This window comes from Corylus avellana, chromosome ca7, assembly GCF_901000735.1.
Source record: "Corylus avellana chromosome ca7, CavTom2PMs-1.0".
NCBI lineage: Eukaryota > Viridiplantae > Streptophyta > Magnoliopsida > Fagales > Betulaceae > Corylus > Corylus avellana.
The window spans coordinates 27,316,181-27,338,057 of NC_081547.1; the positions used below are offsets into that span (position 1 = coordinate 27,316,181).

The 21,877-nt window shown below is 37.3% G+C and overlaps 1 protein-coding gene and 1 pseudogene across 1 annotated transcript; both read right to left on the reverse strand.

Moving 5' to 3' along the window:
* Positions 1-536: 536 nt before the first annotated feature.
* LOC132188095 (heat shock 70 kDa protein 18-like) lies at positions 537-16,124 on the reverse strand (annotated as a pseudogene).
* A 920-nt stretch (positions 16,125-17,044) lies between these two features.
* On the reverse strand, positions 17,045-21,861 carry LOC132187099 (heat shock cognate 70 kDa protein 2-like). The gene is made up of 2 exons (XM_059601273.1): positions 21,462-21,861; positions 17,045-19,723 (listed from the first exon to the last, which is right to left on the reverse strand). The coding sequence occupies exons 1-2, from the start codon at positions 21,673-21,675 to the stop codon at positions 17,211-17,213; spliced, it is 2,727 nt and encodes a 908-aa protein (XP_059457256.1). The 5' UTR covers positions 21,676-21,861; the 3' UTR covers positions 17,045-17,210.
* Between the last annotated feature and the right edge of the window lie 16 nt (positions 21,862-21,877).

Consider the following 21,877-nt stretch of genomic DNA (forward strand, 5'->3'; position numbering starts at 1 on the left):
TCCAATTCATGTAGCTAGTCCTATTTTGCCTAAAAGTGAACCATCGTTTCCATTTATGTACGTAGTGAGGAAAAGTGAACCTGCACGGACCAGTTGATTCCATGGAAGCCAAACGAGACAAGTTACACAATGACAAAATTTCCAGAGCAAAATCTACCCACATGTTGTGAATACTGGTCTTGATGAGAAGTTTGATGAGGGAGAGAGACTCTTGGGGTTCTTGGGTATGTGTGAAAAAATAAACATTGTAGACACGTTACTAAATCCCGATTTTTTTTGTTGTTGATTTTTTTCCAAATTTTATTTTGTTAGGTTGGCCACTTGGCGGATTGGGGTTAGGTTCTTTTTTTTTTTCAAATGTTTTCGCAACTGCTTTCACACCATGATTAATATCTTTTTTAGGCCAATACATACCATATATGATTAACACAAATCAACTTGCAGGTTAGATACTTGCCCCAATCTAATTACTTAATTAAGCTCTATTTGGTTTGCGGAATAGACCATTGGAATAGACTAGCTAATCCTAAGTATAACTATGCATTTGTTTGATAACACACTATTTCTAAGAATAGTTTATTTCCATGGACTTCTCCCTTATCCATCTTAGCATCAGTCAAACATTTCTCCACAAGCTCAATAGCCTTCGTGAACAAGTCCATATATATTGAGTTCTGCAAATCTGGCACGAGTAATACTTGAGGAGAAATCAATGCCATTATATAAAGAATCAACTTCAATGGTAGTCTCGGTTGCAGAAGAAATAGTCCTCTTTGCTCTCTCACAAAAAGTTCTCAACCTCCTCAGAGCTTTGGCATTTCTACTAATATCCTTCTTGTACTGTCTCTTAAATATTTCAACGAAATGCTTTAACATTCTGTTGTCAAAGTCCTCACCTCCGAGGTGAGTGTTTCCAGCAACAGCCTTTACTTTAAAAGTACCTTTGTCAATGGTAAGTAAAGAGACATCTGTAGTACCACCACCCAAATCAAAGATCAATACATTTCTCTTATCAATGGACACCTTGTCAAGACCGTAAGCAATAGCTGCAGCTGTTGGTTCATTGATTATCCTCATGACATTGAGTCCTGCAATGCTTCCAGCATCCTTTGTGGCCTTACGCTGTGAGTCATTGAAGTTGGCCGGGACAGTTATTACAGCATGCTTCACCGTTGTGTCCAGGTAGGCCTCCGCAATTTCACGCATCTTTCTTAGGACCATAGATGAGATTTCCTCTGCAGCAAAATGTTTCTCTTCACCTTTATAAGTGACCACAATCATAGGCTTGTCGGCAGGACCTTCAATGACCTTGAATGGCCAAAGCTTGATATCGTACTGAACTAAGGAATCACTAAATCTCCTGCCAATTAATCGTTTTGTATCTGCAAAATAAATATGAGAAAAAGGAAAAATGATTCAACAAGACTGAAGTAGAAGAACCAACGAATCTCAATTCACTAATACTTTGTTATGGTGGCATAAGACAATATTTTGAAAAGGACTCGGCATATTAACTATAACAAATGCAATCTCAATATACCTATAACAAATGTAACCTATAAATAGACTCGGCACATTAACAGTTCTTCAATATACCTATAACAAATATAAAAAGAAAAAGAAAAAGAAAACACTCTTGGCATATTAAGAAATGGAATGAAAGACCGGCACAAGATCAATGTAACCTCATAGGTTAAAGTAAAACAACTTAGGGGAAACTTCAGTTTGCCTCCTTGAACTTCCAGCTGATTTGGCAAGACCTACCTCAACTTTCAAATCTCTCATTTTGAACCCCTGAACTTTGATTTGCTCTCATTTTAGACCACTCTATTACTTTACACCATTAAATTTATTTTTATGCCCAATATACCCTCACTTGAAATTATACTGTTTTGGCCTTAAAACTACAACACCCACCCCAGCCCAAAACGACGCCGTTTTGGGCTAGACAATTTTTTATTTTTTATTTTTTTAAAATGAAAAAGAAAATGAATTTTTTTTTTAAAAAAAAAAACGGAAGGGTGCTCGAGCCACCCTTTGCCGGACCACCTTGTTTTGGCCAGCCACCCCCATGCTCGGTATAGGGGTGGAGGAACCACCCCCATGGCCAAGGGGGTGGTCCGGCCACCCCAAAAGGCCAAAAACAAAATAACGGGAATGGATTCGGGTCGTAGGGGTGGTGGGACCACCCCAAAGGCTTTGAGTCGGTTCGGTCACCTCCGTATCGGTCGTGTGGTGTGAAACCACCACCAATCCTTTTTTTTGGCCTTTTGGTCACAGTAGGATTACCCCTGCTCCGTGGTGATTCCTCCACCATACCCGTGCATGCGGGAAACACTCTGTAGCCAACCGGGGGGGTGACCCTTTGGAGCAAGGGGGGCTCGAGAGCCCCTACATTTTTTTTTTAATAGTTTTTTTTTATATATATATATATATTTTAATAGTTTTTAATAGTTTTTTTATATTTTTTTATATTTTTGTCTAGCCCAAAACGACGTCGTTTTGGGCTGGGGTGGGTGCTGTAGTTGTAGACAATTTCAGAATTTCAACTAGCTGATTGAGGGTATAATGGATATAAAAAGTTAAACCGTTTGAGTTTAACATTGAAAACTAACAGAAGGGTTCAAAGTGAGAGCAAATCAAAGTTCAGGAGTCCAAAGTGAGAGATTCGAAAGTTGAAGGGAGTCTTGTCAAATAAGCTGGAAGTTCGGGGGCAAACTGAAGTTTCCCCAACAACTTATATGACTAATTTTCTTACGGGAAACTATCATTTGCCCCCATGAACTACAATGCATTTTCACTTTGTCTCTATAAACTACCAACTGTAACACCCGACTCCCATGAACTACCATTTTGTACCCAAAACTCCACTTTCGTCAGTTAAATGTATTAACTTAGACGGTCAAAGTGACAATGGGTTGTAATTCATGGAGGCAAAGTGATAATGAATTCTAGTTTATGTGGGCAAGATGACGGGTAGACCATCTGAATTAATGTCTTTGACTAACAATTAAAATGTGCATTTGACTGACCGAATGAGGGTTTTGGGCACAAAATAGTAGTTCATGGAACTCGGGTGTCATAGTTGATAGTTTATGGGGGAAAGTGCCAAGACGTTGTAATTCATAGGGGCAAAATGTAGTTTCCCCATTTTCTTAAGTGATTTATCATCTATTTTTTGGACCAAGATCAAATTTGGTGATGTGAAATATATGGAACAGTTACCAATACTAGCATATGTGAAATATATTGAACAGTTACCAATATTAGAAAGGAAAACTAAAAATACAATTTTCTTTTGTTTTGTTTTGGTTAAACCATCCTCACTCCTCAAGGTTGAGAGGATGGTACAGCAACCCCCCTCAAGCCTGAGGGGTGATGAACCAAAATAAAAAATCTTTACAGTTTTTTTTTTTTTTTTAAATAAAAATCTTTGGAGGTAATTTGGATATTTTAAGTACAAACTAACACATATGCTAGAAACTTATCGATTTTCCTTCCATCTTAACGTCAGAAGCAAACGGAGAGTGTAACTTGTAAAGGAGTTATAGTTTGAGGGAGGCTAAGTATCACTTTTTAAAAAGTTTGAAGGAGTCTTTATAAAAGGTGTATCAATTTGGAGGGTTAAATGTAGTTTTCCAAAAAATTAAAAACACTTTATATAATCAATTTTCTTGATTTTTTTTTTCTTTTGTCAAAAAATCATCCATTTTTTGGGATTGAAACTCAACAGTGATGTGAAATATAAAACACTTAAGGTGATTGGTTATAAGTTTAATTACTTTTATAATTCTACAATGATGTAAAATGCAATTTAGTACCAATAAATCGAGCAACTAGGATGTTAAGGTACAAATTTTGGCAATTGTTGAGAACAATCAATGTATATCTACGAGAAGCATTTGGGGTTACTGACATTTGTTGGAAAATCCAAAATCAGGGCATTTAAAAGTATCAAAGACCGAATTTAGAATAGGCTAAATAATTGGAAAGTCACATACCTTTCTCAAGCAGGAAATAAAGTCCTCTTAAGAATAGTAATTCAAGCAATCCCAACTTACAACGCGAGTGTCTTTTAACTACCAAAGACTTTTTGTAGGAAAATTAATTCGATGATGCTTAAATTCTGGTAGGGCAAAAGGAGAAAGAATCAAATATATATCCATCGGATGGGCTGGGAAAAATGGGTTTCTTGAAGTCCTAGGGTACTTCAAAGGGTTAATTTTCGGTTTTTGAGAGCTTGCAGCAAAAAGGTTCAGAAAATCTTATGTGAGGGTTCAAATTTCTTCATGTAATGGAGGAACTAGTATATAGATGAGAGATAAAAGAGTGTGAAGAAATGCTATGGGACATTAAAATAAAATTATAAAGAATGCAATCAGATCTACCCAGACAAAATCAGATTCTTTTCTATAACTTGTTAAATACTACCTACCAGGTAAGAGATTCATAAATTTGGACGTAAAAGAGCTAACATGGTTATACACTAAAAATTACCAAAGATGGAGTTAGTGGGATTCTTGGCGACTTGATTCTTGGCTGCGTCACCAACCAAACGCTCTTTGTCAGTGAAGGCAACATAAGACGGCGTCGTCCTGTTGCCCTGATCGTTGACTATGACCTCTACTCGATCATGCTGCCACACTGCCACGCACGAGTAGGTCGTCCCCAGATCAATCCCTATGGCTGGTTGTTAAATATTTTGAAAATAAAAGTTACTTCCTTTTCATGATTTCTAAAGCAAATACGAAGTTTCCTTTATCCCTGTTCCTTTTTTGAAGCTGGGTGTGTAATTTTATTGGTTTAATCCGTGGCTTTATTTAAATCATTCAACAAAATCTTATTAAAGATTTATCGTACCAGATTCTATTGGTTGAGGGATTTGAAAATAAAAGTTGCCTCCTTTGCATGATTTCAAAAGCAAATACGAAGTTTCCTTTATCCCTGTTACTTTTTTGACGCTGGGTGTGTAATTTTATTGGTTTCGTGGCTTTATTTAAATCATTCAACAAAATCTTAGAAGCATGGCTTTAGAACTTGTTTGGATTGCGTTTGAATAATCTAAAAGTATTTTTGACTCAAAAAGTCTGTTTGAAGAAAAAAAAAATACTCATTTGATAAAAAAATTAAAAGCGTTTTTAAGGGTCGAAAAAGCCTAAAAATTTTTAAAACACATTTTTGGCAAAAACTTAAAAATGAAGCTTTTGCCTAAAAGCGCTTTTTGACTTAAAAGTTCTGGCCAAGACCCAGCGTGGGTCACGGCCAGACCCGCGTGGGTCTAGCCTGACCCACAAGCTAGCTAGTCTGCCGGACGGAGAACCTTATTTAAAAAAAAAAAAAAAAAAAAAAAAATTGGAATAATGGGTAAATTTAAAATTTTATAAAAAAAAGTCAGGTATAAATGTCATTGTCTTACTTTTAACGTTTAAAATCTGATGGAGGAGATCAAATTGACGGGTTTTGAAGTTTTGAAGGCTTGTCAAATCGCGCGGTAATTCATAGATTTAAAGTAAAGTTACCCTAATTTATAACACAAATATGGAAGTTTATTGATTATTGAAAATGTGAGGGAGCTAGAGAGGAAGAAACACTGAGAAATATTTGGGACTACATTTTTCCCTTGATTCGTTTCATTACAAATGATGGTTTATTTATACAAGTGGTGGCACTACATACTAGCCGTTAGCCATTGTTAGCCGTTACAATGTTTTCTTTTGTCGCTTTGTTTCATTTTCTTCCTTTATCTCCTTGTCTTTCCTTTTCTTGCTTTGTCTCCTTGCCTTATATGCCTTAATAACAAATAGTACTTCAATTCATCCAAAAGAAAAAAAATAGGTTAAATACTAAATACCCTCTGGGGTTTCGTTATTTTATTTTTCCTCCCTTAGGGTTTGATTTTTATTATAGGAGGTTCATTGGATTTTGATAATAGACCAAATTAATTCTCTGTCAGTTGACCGTTAGTTGACTTAACGGAAGTCTACGTGGACCAATTAAATGTTGGCACATGACACCTACTTAATTTTTTTAAAAAAAAATTAAAAAATGTATTTTTTTTTAAAAAAAAAAAACAAAAAAAATTGGGGTAGCTCGGCCACCCCCTTTGGCCATGGGTGTGGCCTGGCCACCCCCATCTGGCAGGATGGGGGTGGCCGAAACCACCCCCGGTGGGTACCGAGCCACCCCCAAAGGAGCCTAGGGGCCCCCAATTTTTTTTTTAATTAAAACAAAATTAAAAAAATTTAAGTAGGTACCACGTGTTAACATTTGACTGGTCCACGTGGACTTCCCTTAAGTCAACTAACGGTCAACTGACAGAATGACTAATTTGGTCTATTATCAAAACTACATAGACTTTCTGTGATAAAAATCAAACCCTAAGAAAAAAAAAAAATAAAGCAACAAAATTTCAGGGGAGGTATTTAGTATTTAACCCAAGAAAAAAACATGCACATACACAAACTTCCCATCCTATCATAAAATAAATCAGCATGAAAACAACGATTCAAAAAGAGTACAAAAGGTAAATGCATCCCAAAGGATGGCTGAAATAATGAGCTTGAGAACCACTTCTGACTTACTCCCATACATACTAGCCTTCCTTCCGCTTGACCTTCCTCCCCTTTTTTGTACTATGCCTTCGTCTGGAACCATATTCTGCAAAAACACATTATTTTGTTCATTCTCAAGAATTAAGTCCTTTCCATGGTGGTGTAGCGTCACTCCATAACCAATATTTAAGGTAGGTGGTGGAAGCATCGGAGAACACAGGTGTTCGTCATGTGCTTCCTCGTGCAGGCATTGTTGTGTAGATATCTTTGCAATGATGGGAATGCAGATTAACTCAAGCCCAATCAACTTGTCCTCAAACTCATGTGCCTCTGCATGTTCGATACCATCTATCCATTGAGTCACGTGCTTAATAGCAGCTTCAATCTTCTTCTTACCAGCAGCATCAAGCTTGTCACCAATCTTCTTATCATTGATAATGTTCCTCATTTGGTAAGAATACTTCTCCAAAGCCTCCTTAGCTTTAAACATCTTCCATTGCTCATCATCTTTAACCTTGTTGTATTTCTCTGCGTCCTGAACCATCCTATTGATCTCCTCCTGGGACAGTCTCGCCTTGTTATTGGTGATGCTGATCATGCAACTCACGCCAGGGGTAGAAACATTCAAGATATCAAATTGGTATCTATCCTAAAGCATACTTTGACATCCTTAGCGAAACCCCTGCGTGTTGAAGGAATGGAGGAAAGCTGGAGTTTGCCCAACAAATTGTTATCCACAGTTCTTGCTCGATCTCACCTTTATATATAGGGAGCAAAATAGACGTTTGGTTATCAAACTGGGTGGAAAAATAATACTCCTTGGTGGGAATGGCGGTATTGCAAAATAATAATAATTAAAAAAAGAAAAAAAAAATCATTTGTGATAGAAAACATAATTAATAAATAAGAGAATATAATTAAATCGAAATCATGACAAGATTAACAAACCTAGCTGGAGGATGATTTGAAGGGCAATTAATTAGCTAGATGCCGATCTATGCATGGGCTTGTGAATGAATTGGGAATGTAATGTAAAGCCAGTATTTATAGATATCATATATATATATAACCGACCTCCTTTATTTTTTTTATTTTTTTATTTTTTATCAACAACCAATCTTCGCATCCATTTCCTCAATATTGTTGACTTTGATTCTCATGCATGCATGTACCGCGTAAATATGAAAAATAAAAGACATTAGCCAAATTTCAATAACCCTCATCCACACACCGGAAAAGTCGTAACTGTTAAATTTTCCACAGTACGTCCACCTCAACTCAGGAAACCCTTGTCTCATCCACAAGACCAACTCCAGGGGGGCCGCCAGATCAGGAGTCGCCACTTGGGACCCCGTCAGACGCGGTATTTAATAAGTATTAGTTAACCAAACCGTGGTTAATATAATGCAATGCTTTGGAGATCATATGAAAGAAAGAATTATATTCTCTAAGCCAAATACTCTTTAGAAATTGGGTGCATTGAAACCCATCGTTTCCATTTATGTACGTAGTGAGGAAAAGTGAACCTGGACCAGTTGATTCCAAGGAAGCCAAACGAGACAAGTTACACAATGACAAAATTTCCAGAGCAAAATCTACCCCCACATGTTGTGAATACTGGTCTTGATGAGAAGTTTGGTGAGGGATCCCGGAGAGAGACTCTTGGGGTTCTTGGACTCTCTTTGTGTTTGAAAAAGAAAGACTTTTTCAAAATTTTGACGTTTATAGAACAAGTTGGAAGAAGTTTGAAGGAAAATTATGTTCATGCATTAAAAAAATGTCCCTCGCATGTTGAAAAGACACATATCATTTTATTAGACTGAATTGGAAAAAATTTTCCACCAATCCGATTTGAAGGAAATTTTTTTCCTGATATATTATATGATTCCATATTTTATAAGATATTTAGTATTTACTTTCTAGGATTAATAAGTTTGATTGTAATCACATCATTTTGATTTGGTTATCATATTTATTTTATCTTCACGTACTCCAAGATTTGATTATCATTCTTATTGTATCTTTTGAAATAAATCGTAAGTGCTTTAGACTTCAATGTCTAAACAACACAATATATAGCTAGATTATGTATTATATAGAAACTTGTACAGATTTGAAAGTAAGTCTAATCTAGATGACTAATCTGATCTATATAGTTTGAATATCAGATACAAGATAAGTGTTTAATCTGATCTATACAACTTAAATAGTAAATACATGCCAAACAGGTCGGGTAAAGCATGTCAAACGGGTAATTGGGCTAAATGGGTTGTGTCAACCCGTTTAACCCGATATTTTTTAGCTGGTCGTGTCGGGTCATGGGTCGTGTCAACCCGTTTAACTTGTTATTTTTAACGGGTCGTGTTGGGTTGACACAACCCAAAATGACCAGCTAAAAAATAGTGGGTTAAACAGGTTGACACGGTAACACGCTAATTTAATCGTGCCATGTTTGGATTTAGGGTTTCCACCCGTTTAATAAAGGGGTCGTGTACAAGTTGAGGGTAAATGGGTGGCGGGTCATAATGGGTCGACACGATAACTCGTTTTGCCAGGTCTATATGAGGCTCGTTTTCGCCAGCTTTAGGCCATGATGTAGTCGAGGCCCACGCCCGAGGTGAGTCATCAGACTCCACTAGACAGAGATTCCCCAGCCAATGTGATTGTGAGATCTTCAGTTGAGATTAGTGGATCAGGTAATGCTATATTTTTGTAGTGTTTTTGTTTTTCTTCTGTTAACACGTCTATCTTCCGTATCAATCATTTTAACGGTTAGCAACGCATTATTCCAATGGTTCACTTTAGATGAGACAATATTTGCACCACTATATTTGTGGTTTGATTTTTTTATTAATTATTATTGGAATTCGTAATGATATTGCAACTCTTATTGAAATTGACTATATCTGGGTTGGTTTGGTGGTGGATGCGGGTTGGAGTTTTGAATATTTAATCTTACCACATTTAATATTACCATATTTTTGGAATTTGGCACGTCATTTTGTTCTTATTAAATCAATAGTAGTGATGAACATATATATATATATGTGTGTGTGTGTGTGTGTGTTGATAGTGTAGATAGGCTGAAGTTATTGTTTTGGCTCCATTTTTAGTGTTTGGCAACATGAGAAATTATACAATGTTGTTTGTGATATTGTTTGGCGTCCATTTGCTTTGATCATGAATACATAGAATAAATATGCAAAGAGCAAAATAAATTATAGATATAAAAGTGATTCTGTTGAGTATGACGTTGACGTTACTTAATGCTTAGGACTTGATAAGATTCTATCATATTATTTGCTGATTGTTTGTTTTATCATTTGCAATTAATGCGGATAAGTCATTCGGTGATGATGCTATTGACTTGGATTGAGTAAGTGGTTGGCTGTTCGTAGTTGGTGAAGTACTTGTATATTTTGTTCATGTTTTGTATTATGTATGTAGTTAGATTTAACTATGTCTCTATTTGTAATGACAGAGATAGTTTGATTAATGTTTGTTGAAACTGTTTTTTTTGTCTTTGATATATATAGCAGATGGAACTTGTATAGTTGTAATAGTTGATGGAACATTGTATATTTGTGATCGATGTTGCAATTGATGGATAGTTCTTTTGTAATAGATATGTAAATTGTGTATCAGGTCAACTTTGAAATTCGGGTATAACTCCAAAAAATTCAAAAAATATATACAGGGAGCAAAAAATAAATTTTTAATACATTATTAAATTACCTATTTTACTGATGTGGCATGTTATGACACGTCACCTTCTATTGACGTGTCATACCGTGTAACACGTCAATAAAAGCTGACGTGTCATATCTTGTCACATCACTAACTTTAATGATGTGGCTCATACTAGCACGCCAAAAACGTTATTGACATGGCAATACTGTCACATCAAAAACTTTATTGACGTGGCAATATTGCCACGTCAAAAACTTTATCATAGTGGGAATATTACCACGTCACCTTCTTTCTTGACTTGGCAGTATTTGCATCGTCAAAAACTTTATTGATGTTGCAATATTACCGCATCAATGAAGAGCATGACATGGCATTATTGCCACGTCAATAAAGTTTTTGACGTTGCAATATTGACATGTCAAAAATTGGTGACGTGGTAAAAATTACATGTCAAAAATTATTTTTTGACATGCCACTGTTTGCCATGTCACCAATTTCTGACGTGTCAAACATTAGCATGTCAAAAAATCTCCAATTGTGACACCATGATTTTTAACTTTTGACACATGTCACTAAACTTTAGTGACGTGTTAGGAGGCTTGACACGCCAAAAATGGATAGTCAAGAAAAAAGCAATTTTTTGTAGTGTCTATAACTTGTTAAATACTATCGGCACAATTAATTTAGAAGGAGGGTTTTGTGAAATTTTTTCAAATTTTAATTATGCTCCGAAAACAATTGTATTCTCGTCTTTCTGAGTAAAAGCAAAAATCTCTCATTTTCTTATTTCTCCTTCTTTAAATTATTATTTTTCTCTAATTTTTGCAATTACTCAATCTGTTTCTCTTTCTTGTTTGAAAACAAGAACTCTAAAATCTCAACAAAAACTATGGAGTATTCAATCTCTAAATTTTAATAATTTCTTTTCAGTATAACATCTCAATAAAAAAAAATAAACTCATCGATCATGTAGTAATATGAGAAACCTTTCTTTTCAAATTTTTTTTTTTTTTTTTTTCAATAAAAATACAAAAGTTAGAAGAAGGGTGTACTTGGTAAAATAGGGAGGCCGAGCCAATTTTTGGCCAAATATCATAGGGTTGTTTGTTTGGCCACCCCTCTCACCGGCCTACTAGGAAGAGGTAAGGATTTTCATTTCCAGGTGGGGGGCTGCCAAGAAAAGGTCGGACGTGAAAAATGTTGCTAGGAACGTGAATTTTCTGTAGAGGCTGGGGATATTACTTGTGATATGGTGGAGAATTTGGAGGCATCGATCTATATATTAAAAAAAAAAAAAATGTCGACCCAGAGATATTTTTAGTCATCTTGTAAATTTTTGTAATTGTGAAGCTTGAAAAAAAAAAAAAAAAAAAATTGTGGATAGAAGATATTTTGGCCTTTTGTTCGATCAGAACGTGAAGCCACCAAGCAAAGAAAAATAAAACGCAACAAAAGAAATTACGAAGGGAGGATCATCTGCCAACGTGGGAGAAAAGTCTTACGTAAGAAATTTTCGACAGTTGTTTCGATTCGATCCCCACAAACTCCTGGGGGACCCGGGGAGGAATTTTATTTGTCTTCTTGTAAGGAAGTTCCAACGAGGTATTCAAATATACTAGTTGATGGAGTCTCCAGTACTTAATTGGGACCCCGTGATACACGGCATTGAATAAGTAATAGTTAACCAAACCATGGTTAATATAATGCAATGCTTTGGAGACACTCGTCGGAGGATGATTAGAGAGCTTCCAGCTGAACTCCGTCGTGAGATGGGAAGAATGCGGGGAAACCATGCCTGAAAATTGGGGGTCTTCCAAATGGTAATTAATGGACACACTTTCCCTGTTATCAAGTGAAAACTTCAAATAAACTTTAAAAGTTGTTTTAAAACACCAAGAAACATTAAACATTCGCACCGTCAATGAAAAACCCATAAATTACACATAATATTTCAAATTTTCCAACTGCTACGCAACAAAGCCACGTCAAAACACACTGGCAACAAAATTTACTCAAATGAAGTCTTTTTTAGTCTTTGCAATGATGGGATTGCAGATTAATTCAAGTTCAATCAGTTTGTCCTTAAACTCCTCTGCCTCCGCATGTTGGATACCATCCAACCAATGAATCACCTGCTTAATAGCAGCTTCAATCTTCTCCTTAACAGAAGCGTCTAGCTTCTCACCAATCTTCTTATCGTTGAAAATTCTCCCTGTTTTGTAGGCATAGTTCTCCAAAGCTTCCTTAGCCCTACCCTTTTTTCTGTGTTAATTATCTTCATCTTCGTATTCCTCTGCTTCCAGGAGCATCCTATGAATATCTTTTGTGGATAGCGAAGCCCTGTAATATGTAATTGTGATCTTGTAACTTATGCCAGTGGTCCACTCCATGGCAGATACATCCAAGATACCATTGGCATCTATCTCAAAGCATACTCTGATTTTTATATCACCCTTGGGTGCTGCAGGAAAGCCAGAAAGCTCAAATTCTCCCAAATAGTAGTTATCCACAGTTCTTGCTCTCTCACCCTCATAAATCGAGACCAAAGCATGAGTTTGGTTGTCATACACGGTGGTGTAGTTATGCTCCATGTTGATGGGAATGGCGGAATTCCTCGGAATTACAACAGACATCTCACCACCATGTATTTTAACCCCAAGGGACAAAGGGATGACATCCAAGAGCACAATGTTTTGAATTTTCTCATTACCCATACCAGCTAAGTTTGCAGCTTGAACAGCGGCTCCATAAGCCACAGCTTCATCTGGGTTAATGCTCTTATTAAGACGCTTTCCATCAAAAAAGTCTTGCAAGAGCTGCTGCACCACAGGAATTCTGGAAGAACCACCACTAAGAACGACATCATGGACTCCTCCCTTATCCATCTTAGCATCACTCAAACATTTCTCCACAAGCTCAATAGACTTCATGAACAAGTCCATATTGAGTTCCGCAAATCTGGCGCGGGTAATACTTGAGGAGAAATCAATGCCATTATATAAAGAATCAACTTCAATGGTAGTTTCGGTTGCATAAGAAATAATTCTCTTTGCTCTCTCACAAGCAGTTCTCAACCTCCTCAAAGCTTTGGCATTTGTACTAATATCCTTCTTGTACTGTCTCTTAAATATTTCAACGAAATGCTTTAACATTCTATTGTCAAAGTCCTCACCTCCAAGGTGAGTATCTCCAGCAACAGCCTTCACTTCAAAAGTACCTTTGTCAATTGTAAGTAAAGAGACATCTGTGGTACCTCCACCCAAATCAAAGATCAATATATTTTTCTTATCAATGGCCACCTTGTCAAGGCCGTAAGCAATGGCTACAGCTGTTGGTTCATTGATTATCCTCATGACATTGAGTCCTGCAATGCCTCCAGCATCCTTTGTGGCCTTACGCTGTGAGTCATTGAAGTAGGCTGGGACTGTGATTACAGCATTCTTGACCATTTTGCCAAGGCAGGCCTCCGCAATTTCACGCATCTTTCTTAGTACCATGGATGAGATTTCCTTTGCAGCAAAATGCTTCTCTTCACCCTTATAAGTGACCACAATCATAGGCTTGTTGGTAGGACCTTCAATAACCTTGAATGGCCAAAGCTTGATATCGGACTGAACTAAGGAATCACTAAATCTCCTGCCAATCAATCGCTTTGCATCTGCAAAATAAATATGAGAAAAAGGAAAAGGATTCAACGGGACTAAAGTAGAAGAAGTATCGAATCTCAATATTGATGAGCTATATTGGCATGCCTTTGTTTTTTTTTTTTAACTAATAATTTGTTATGTTATGATAGCATAAGACAATATTTTGAAAAGGACTCGGCATATTAACTATAACAAATGCAATCTTAATATACCTATAACAAATGTAACCTATAAAAAGTTCTTCAATATACCTATAACAAATATAAAAAGAAAATAAAAAAAACACTCGGCATATTAAGAAATGGAATGAAAGACCGGCACAAGATCAATGTAACCTCATAGGTAAAAGTAAAAGAACTTATATATATGGCCTATTTTCTTAAGTGATTTATCATCTATTTTTTGGGCCAAGATCAAATTCGATGATGATTTGAAATATTGGAATGGAAAACTAAAAACACAATTTTCTTTTTTCTTTTTTTAAGAAAAAAAAAAAAAAAAAAAAAGGTAGGCTCACGGGTGGTTGAACCATATATCCTCACTCATCAAGGTTGAGAGGATGGTTCAGCCACCCCCCTCAAGGCTGAGGGGGTGATGAACCAAAAAAAAAAAAGATCTTTACAGTTTTTTTTTTTTTTTTTTTGAGGTAATTTGGATATTTTAAGTATAAACTAACACATGCCAGCAACGTATCGATTTTCCTTCCATGTTAAGGTCAGAAGCAAACAGAGTATAACTTGTAAAGGAGTTGTAGTTTAAGGGGGCTAAATATCACTTACATTTTCCAAGCTGGAAATAAAGTCCTCTTAAAAGCAGTAATTCAAGCAATTTCAACTTACAACGTGAGTGTCTTTCAATTACCAAAGACTTTTTATAGGAAAATTAATTTGATGATACTTAGGGCAAAAGGAGAAAGAATCAAAGATCCATCGGATGGGCCTGGTAAAATGGGTTTCTTGAAGTCCTAGGGTGGTTTTGAATTCAGAGATTTAGAATGTTTCAATACAACATTACTTTCTGCATACTATATAATACAGAAAAGCAAAGTAGTATTCAGATAGAATAATTATGGAAGCAAGCTTGGGTAGAAGACCCTCTTTTGCTTGGAGAAGTATTTAATCTTCTTGTAATCTTCTCAAAGCTAGCTAGACTTCTATGCAGAATCGAAGATGGGGCATTGGTTAGAATCTGGAAATTAGATAAGTGGCTGCCTATTCCAACTACTTATTCAGTCCAATCTCCTAGCTAGAACGATATTTTCAAGAGCAAGCATTTTCTATTAGTCACTTGACTCTAATTCCCTATCAACAAAAAGACTAATTGATTTGGATGGGTACTTCAAAGGGTGAATTTTCGGTTTTTGGCAGCTTGCAACAACAAGGTTCAGAAAATCTTATTTGAGGGTTCAAATTTCTTCATGTACTAGATCGGAGGAACTAGCTAGCTAGTACACAGATGTGAAATAGAAGAGTGTGAAGAAATGCAACGGGATATTAATTAGGAAGGGGGAATCAAAATGGCATAAGAGTCTCTTGATCGATGAATTCCGAAAAGCTTCACTAATGGCGAGTTACCTCCGCTAATTTTCTGACTTAGGTTTCAAACGCTTCAGAGGTGAATGACTCCTTAGCGGATCGAGATACCCCATTTATCTAACTGCCAATTAGCTCTTGTTACAAAAATAAAAAGAAATATTCCAGCTCTTAAGTGGGTTTCAAATAATTATACGTGAGGCGTGTCTCAATTTATAACCAATCACCTTCTCGTGAAGTCTTTGTCTTTCTCCCTTTCGAGTTCTAAGAAAAACCATACATAATTAATACCTCCAGCATTTTGATTTAAATTTCTATTTGTAATTAAATAACGCTCTCTCTTTCTCCCTATAACTTGTTAAATACTACCTGCTACCAGATAAGAGATTCATAAATTTGGACGTAAACGTACAAAAAGAGCCAAGATGGCTATAGACTAAAAATTACCAAAAATGGAGTTCGTGGGATTCTTGGCAACCTGGTTCTTGGCTGCGTCACCAACCAAACACTCTTTGTCGGTGAAGGCAACATAAGACGGCGTCGTCCTGTTGCCCTGATCGTTCACTATGACCTCTACCCGATCATGCAGCCACACTGCCACGCACGAGTACGTCGTCCCCAGATCAATCCCTATCGCTGGGCCCTCTCTTTCGCCGGCCATTCTCGAATCCCAGAAGGATCACGAAACTGAAGTAGATGACAGGTTGAAGATTGTCACTTTACAGTGAAATAATGCGATCGAGAGTACTTAGTTTTTAATACCTAGCAGCACATCCAACGTATATGATATATATTTATATAGAGTGTAGAGTTTGTAATTATCTTAGTAACTATACAATGACTACGTATCTGACTCTAGAAGTAGATAATATTTAAACTAATATCTAATCTAGCTAACAGATATGAACTAGTCTAAGAACTATAATACAATGTAAATTCTTAGACTATGAGATAAATATTATCTCCTTCTAGCTAGATCGTGATTCTTCTTGTGGTTTATCTTGCACATGGCTTTGATCTTTATCTCTAACAATAGGTTGCAATGTAAAGATTCAAATTCAAATGTATATAAAGATGAGGATCGGACGAGCTTCCTTGTTAAAACAATTCTATTATATTCTCTTTGAGCTATATGGGAGTTGGGTGGAGAGGCTGGGGATATTACTTGTGATATAGTGGATAATTTGGTGGATAAAGATTCAAATTCAAATGTAGATAAGTATACTTCCCTTTTACCATTTTGCCGAAAATTTTGTCTCCCTAGGCCTACTCCATGTTCATGGAGAATAAAATATACATGATCAGTTCATTTTTTTTTTTTTTTTTTTTTTTTAATCCTTGAGAATTTGGCTGGACTTCGGCATTTAGGCTCATCCTCATCAGTGGACATACTTTCCCTGCTATCAGCTGAAAAAATAATAATAATTGGCATCGAGCGTAAGCAGTGGGGTCAGAATATTGTTGTCTACTTGGGCTTGAACTAAATATGAAAGGTTAAAATTAATGTTGAAAGGGAGGTAAGATTGATAGGGAAATTCTAAATACGCACACACACAGATACAAACACATAATACGAACTTAATTTCCCTCCCGTCATAAAATAAATCATCTTGAAGCGAAGGCGTCAACAAGAGTTGATGGCTGAAATAATGAGGTTCAGATCAACCCACCACGAACATAAATTATTGGTTTAAAGAACATAATTTATAACACCAAACAGCGTACTACAATTCATCCAAAAGAAAAAACATGCGCACATACACAAACTTCCCATCCTGTCATTAAATAAATCAGCTTGAAATCAACTCGTAAGCAGTATCAATCATGGTAATTGGATCCACATAGATGACTGAAAAAATGAGCTTGAGAGCAACTTTTGCCATCCACCCATACTTACTAGCCTTATTTCCGCCTGGAACCATATTCTGCAGCAACACATTATTCTGTTCATTCTCAAGAATTAAGTCCTTCACACATGCCACGTGATAGCAATATTGGCCACAAGTCGATTCATAGGACCACCCACTTAACCCCTTCGATATTTCCTTTCTTTGGCATTTTAGACACTCTGTTGAGACCTTTTCACGGAGGTGTAGCGTCACTCCATAACCAGTTAAGGTAGGGGGAAGCTTCGGAGAACACATGTGTTCGTCATGTGCTTCCTCGTTCAAGCATTGTTGTCTAGATATCTTTGCAATGATGGGAATGCAGATGAACTCAAGTCCAATCAACTTGTCCTCAAACTCATCTGCCTCTGCATGTTCGATACCATCTATCCATTGAGTCACGTGCCTAATAGCAGCTTCAATCTTCTTCTTACCAGCAGCGTCAAGCTTGTCACCAATCTTCTTATCATTGATAATGTTCTTCATTTGGTAAGCATAGTTCTCCAAAGCCTCCTTAGCTTTAAACATCTTCTTGTGCTCATCATCTTCAACCTTGTATTTCTCTGCGTCCTGGACAATCCTACTGATCTCTTCCTGCGACAGTCTCGCCTCGTCATTGGTGATGGTGATCTTGCAACTCACGCCAGTGGTTTGCTCCACAGCAGAAACATTCAAGATACCATTAAGAATAACCTCTTGCACCTTTGGAATTCTGGAAGAACCACCAGTAAGAATAACCTCATCTACTTCTCTCTTGTCCATCTTAGCATCAGTCAAACACTTCTCAACATTCTTTTGAATGATGGGATTGCAGATTAACTTCAGTTGAGTCAGTTTCTCCTCAAACTCATGTACCTCCGCGAGCTGGATGCCATCTAACCAATGAATTGCCTGGTCAATAGCTGCCTCAATCGTCTCCTTACTAGTAGTGTCAAGTTTGTCACCAATTTTCTTATCATTGATAATGTTCCCCATTTTGAATGTATACTTCTCCAAAGCCTCCTTAGCCGTAACCCCCTTCTTGTGCTCTTCGTCTTCAACCTTGTATTTCTCTGCATCTTGAACTATCCTTTCAATCTCTTCCTTGGACAGCCTCGTCTTGTCATTGTTGATGGTGATCTTGCAACTTATGCCGGTGGTCTGCTCCACCGCAGAAACATTCAAAATACCATTGGCATCTATCTCAAAGCATACTTTGACCTTAGCGACACCCCTGCGTGTTGCAGGAATGGAGGAAAGCTGAAGTTTTCCCAACAAATTGTTATCCACAGTTCTTGCTCTCTCACCTTCATAAACAGGGAACAAAATAGACGTTTGGTTGTCAAACTGGGTGGAAAAATAACACTCATTCTTGGCGGGAATGGCGGTATTTCTCGGAATCACAACGAACATCTCACCTTGACGGACCTCCACCCCAAGGGACAGAGGGATGACATCCAAGAGCATAATTTTTTGCACCCTTTCATTACCCATACCAGCCAAATTTGCAGCTTGAACAGCAGCTCCATAAGCCACAGCTTCATCTGGGTTGATGCCCTTGCTAAGCTGCTTTCCATTAAAGAATTTTTGCAACAGCTCTTGCACCTTTGGAATTCTGGAAGAACCACCAGTAAGAATAACCTCATCTACTTCTCTCTTGTCCATCTTAGCATCAGTCAAACACTTCTCAACAAGCTCAATACACTTCCTAAACAAGTCCATATTTAGTTCTGTAAATTTGGCCCGGGTAATACTTGAGGTGAAATCAATATCATTATATAAAGACTCAACATCAATGGTAGTCTCACTTGCAGCAGAAAGAATAATCTTTGCAGTCTCACATTCAGTTTTCAACTTCCTCAGAGATTTGACATTTTTACTAATGTTCTCATTGTGTTGCCTCTTAAATATTTCAACGAAGTGCTTTAACATTCTATTGTCAAAATCCTCACCTCCGAGGTGAGTATCTCCAGCAACGGCCTTCACTTTAAAAGTACCCTTATCAATGGTAAGTAATGAGACATCTGTAGTACCACCACCCAAATCAAAGATCAACACATTTTTCTTACCAATGCCCACCTTATCAAGACCATAAGCAATGGCTGCAGCCGTTGGTTCACTGATTATTCGTATGACATTGAGTCCTGCAATGCCTCCGGCATCCATTGTGGCCTTACGTTGTGAGTCATTGAAGTAGGCTGGGACAGTGACTACAGCATTCTTCACAGTTGTGCCAAGGTTGGCCTCGGCAATCTCACGCATCTTTTGGAGGACCATCGATGAGATTTCCTCAGCTGGAAATTGTTTCTCTTCACCCTTATAAGTGACCGCAATCATAGGCTTGTCGGCATGACCTTCAATGACCTTGAATGGCCAAAGCTCGATATCATTCTGAACTAAGGAATCACTAAATCTCCTACCAATCAACCGCTTTGCATCTGCAAAAATAATAAGAGAATAAAGGAAAAAAAAAAAAAAAACAAACAAACAAACAATTTGACAAGTCTAAAGTAGAAGAAGCAACATAACTCAATATTGATGAGGTTTTAAATTGGCATGGATTTTTCCAACTAATTAATTGTTTTGTTGGCGTAGGACAATACTTAGGATTTGAAAAGGAGTTTTTGCAATCAGTAGGTTCAATATACCACTAATTAAGAAAGATATGTAAAAAAAAATATTACAATCGACACATTAAAAAATATTGGAATGAAAGACAATATGGCACAAGATCAATGTGACCTTGTAGGGAAAGGTAAAACAAGTGATATGACCAACTTTTTGAAGAAGTGATTTATTTTTTTTCAAAATAATCTTCTTCTTTTTGTCGAGATTAAATTCTATGTGGATATGAAAAACTTGTGATGGTGCTGAAATCCGCATAACTTATCCCGCATTGTAAAAATATTTGAAATAACTAAACAAAGAACTTAGAGGCCTGTCGAGGAAAACTCTCGAAAGACGGCTCTAATTCCTAAGTGTGACACTGAAAAAGATTTTGTTATATCGCAAATGAGTTTTTTTTTTTTTTTTTTTTTTTTTGTTTAAGGTGAATGTGATCGATTGAATGAGTGAGGGACTTACCTCTCATGCTACAATTTTGCCACATGTTACCTTCTGATTGGGGTTATGTGTGGCTTGTTAGTGACTCATGGTCACAGGGTCTAGCCAGGGGAGTTCTCGATATTCCTCTGCTTGCTATGGCCCATGGGCCAGTCGACATCAAGGCTGAAGAAGCTTGGTGCTCATTCACCGTTTCCGGCGGAGGTTTTCTAGCTAGGAGAAATGCCGACAATATCAAGATTTGGGTCCAATTTAGGTGAAGAGAATGATCGAGTGTTTTCTAGTCTAATTCTGTTCTCTGCGGCCGCGAGAAAGATACTCCTAGGCCCGTATGGGCCTGGGCTGGTCAGCCTCCATAACGGGCGATCTGGCTCAAGCCCTAGTGAGGCAATTCCCCCATTTCTCTGGCCGACAGAGTCACCGGTCAACTGTTAGGAATTGGAGGTTTTAATTGTGGCAGTTGGACCCCCAAGGCGGCAAAGTATAGGTCTTTCACTCGCACATTCACATGGCTTACTTCCCCCTTTTGGTCCCTCTCACAAAGGAGTGTTTTTTTAGCAATCAAACTAATGAGTGAAGGGCTTACTTTCCCTATTTTGTATTTTGTTCTTGACTCCTGGTTACCAAATCTGGCAAGGGGTAATGTTCCCAATAATCCTTTGTCTGCTACGGGTCAATTGCCATTAAATGTCACTACCACCATGATTGAAGCCCTTACCATTTCTGGTATGGGTCTTCCAGGAAAACTGCTAACAATATCAAGATTTGGGTCCAATTTAGGTGAAGAGAATGATCGGGTGTTTTTTTGGAGTCTAATTATGTTCTCCTACAAGCACCTTTAATTCATCTTTTCCAAAACACAAGTGATCAAATGTTTTAAAATAAAGTTCTCTAGCCCCATGTAAGTGAAACTCTTCTACTTTGATCCATTTAAGTGACTTAATGCTGATATGATACATGATTTCGTGCTTAGCAATTAGCATGAGATAAACTAAACAAGGGTGAGAAACACCAAATCTATAATTTAGTTTTGCATTTCTTCAAACCAACGTATAGTTTGTTCAATTAAAGAAAAAAAAAAAAAAAAAAAAGAGAGAGAGAGTGGGAGATTACCAAAAACAGAGTTAGCAGGGTTCCTGTGGACTTGGTTTTTAGCTGCATCACCGACCAAACGTTCTTTGTGAGTGAAGGCAACATAAGACGGCGTCGTCCTTTTACCCTGATCGTTCACTATGATCTCTACTCCACCATTTTTCCACACTGCCACGCACGAGTACGTCGTCCCCAGATCAATCCCTATTGCTGAACATTCTCCTTTGCCGGCCATTATCGATGTCTGGAAGATGACGGAAATGAAGAAGCTGAAGGAACTCTCTGAGTCAACGGCACTGAATGGTTCAAGATGGTCCTGAGCGAATTATCAGTCGGCGGTTGCTTGTGAATACATTAATGCATGAGAAAAGTCGTAAACTCCAGCTCCACAAACGTCCACCTCAACTGATCATCAGGTACAAAAGTCTCATCCACAT

What these genes read in the sequence shown, in the direction of transcription:
- LOC132187099 (XM_059601273.1), bottom strand. Translation starts at nt 21,675, where the DNA reads ATGGCCGGCAAAGGAGAATGTTCAGCAATAGGGATTGATCTGGGGACG. An exon ending in CCCTGCTAACTCTGTTTTTG is followed by an intron (nt 19,724 to 21,461) that starts GTAATCTCCCAC and finishes TTATTTTTGCAG; the next exon opens with ATGCAAAGCGGTTGATTGGT.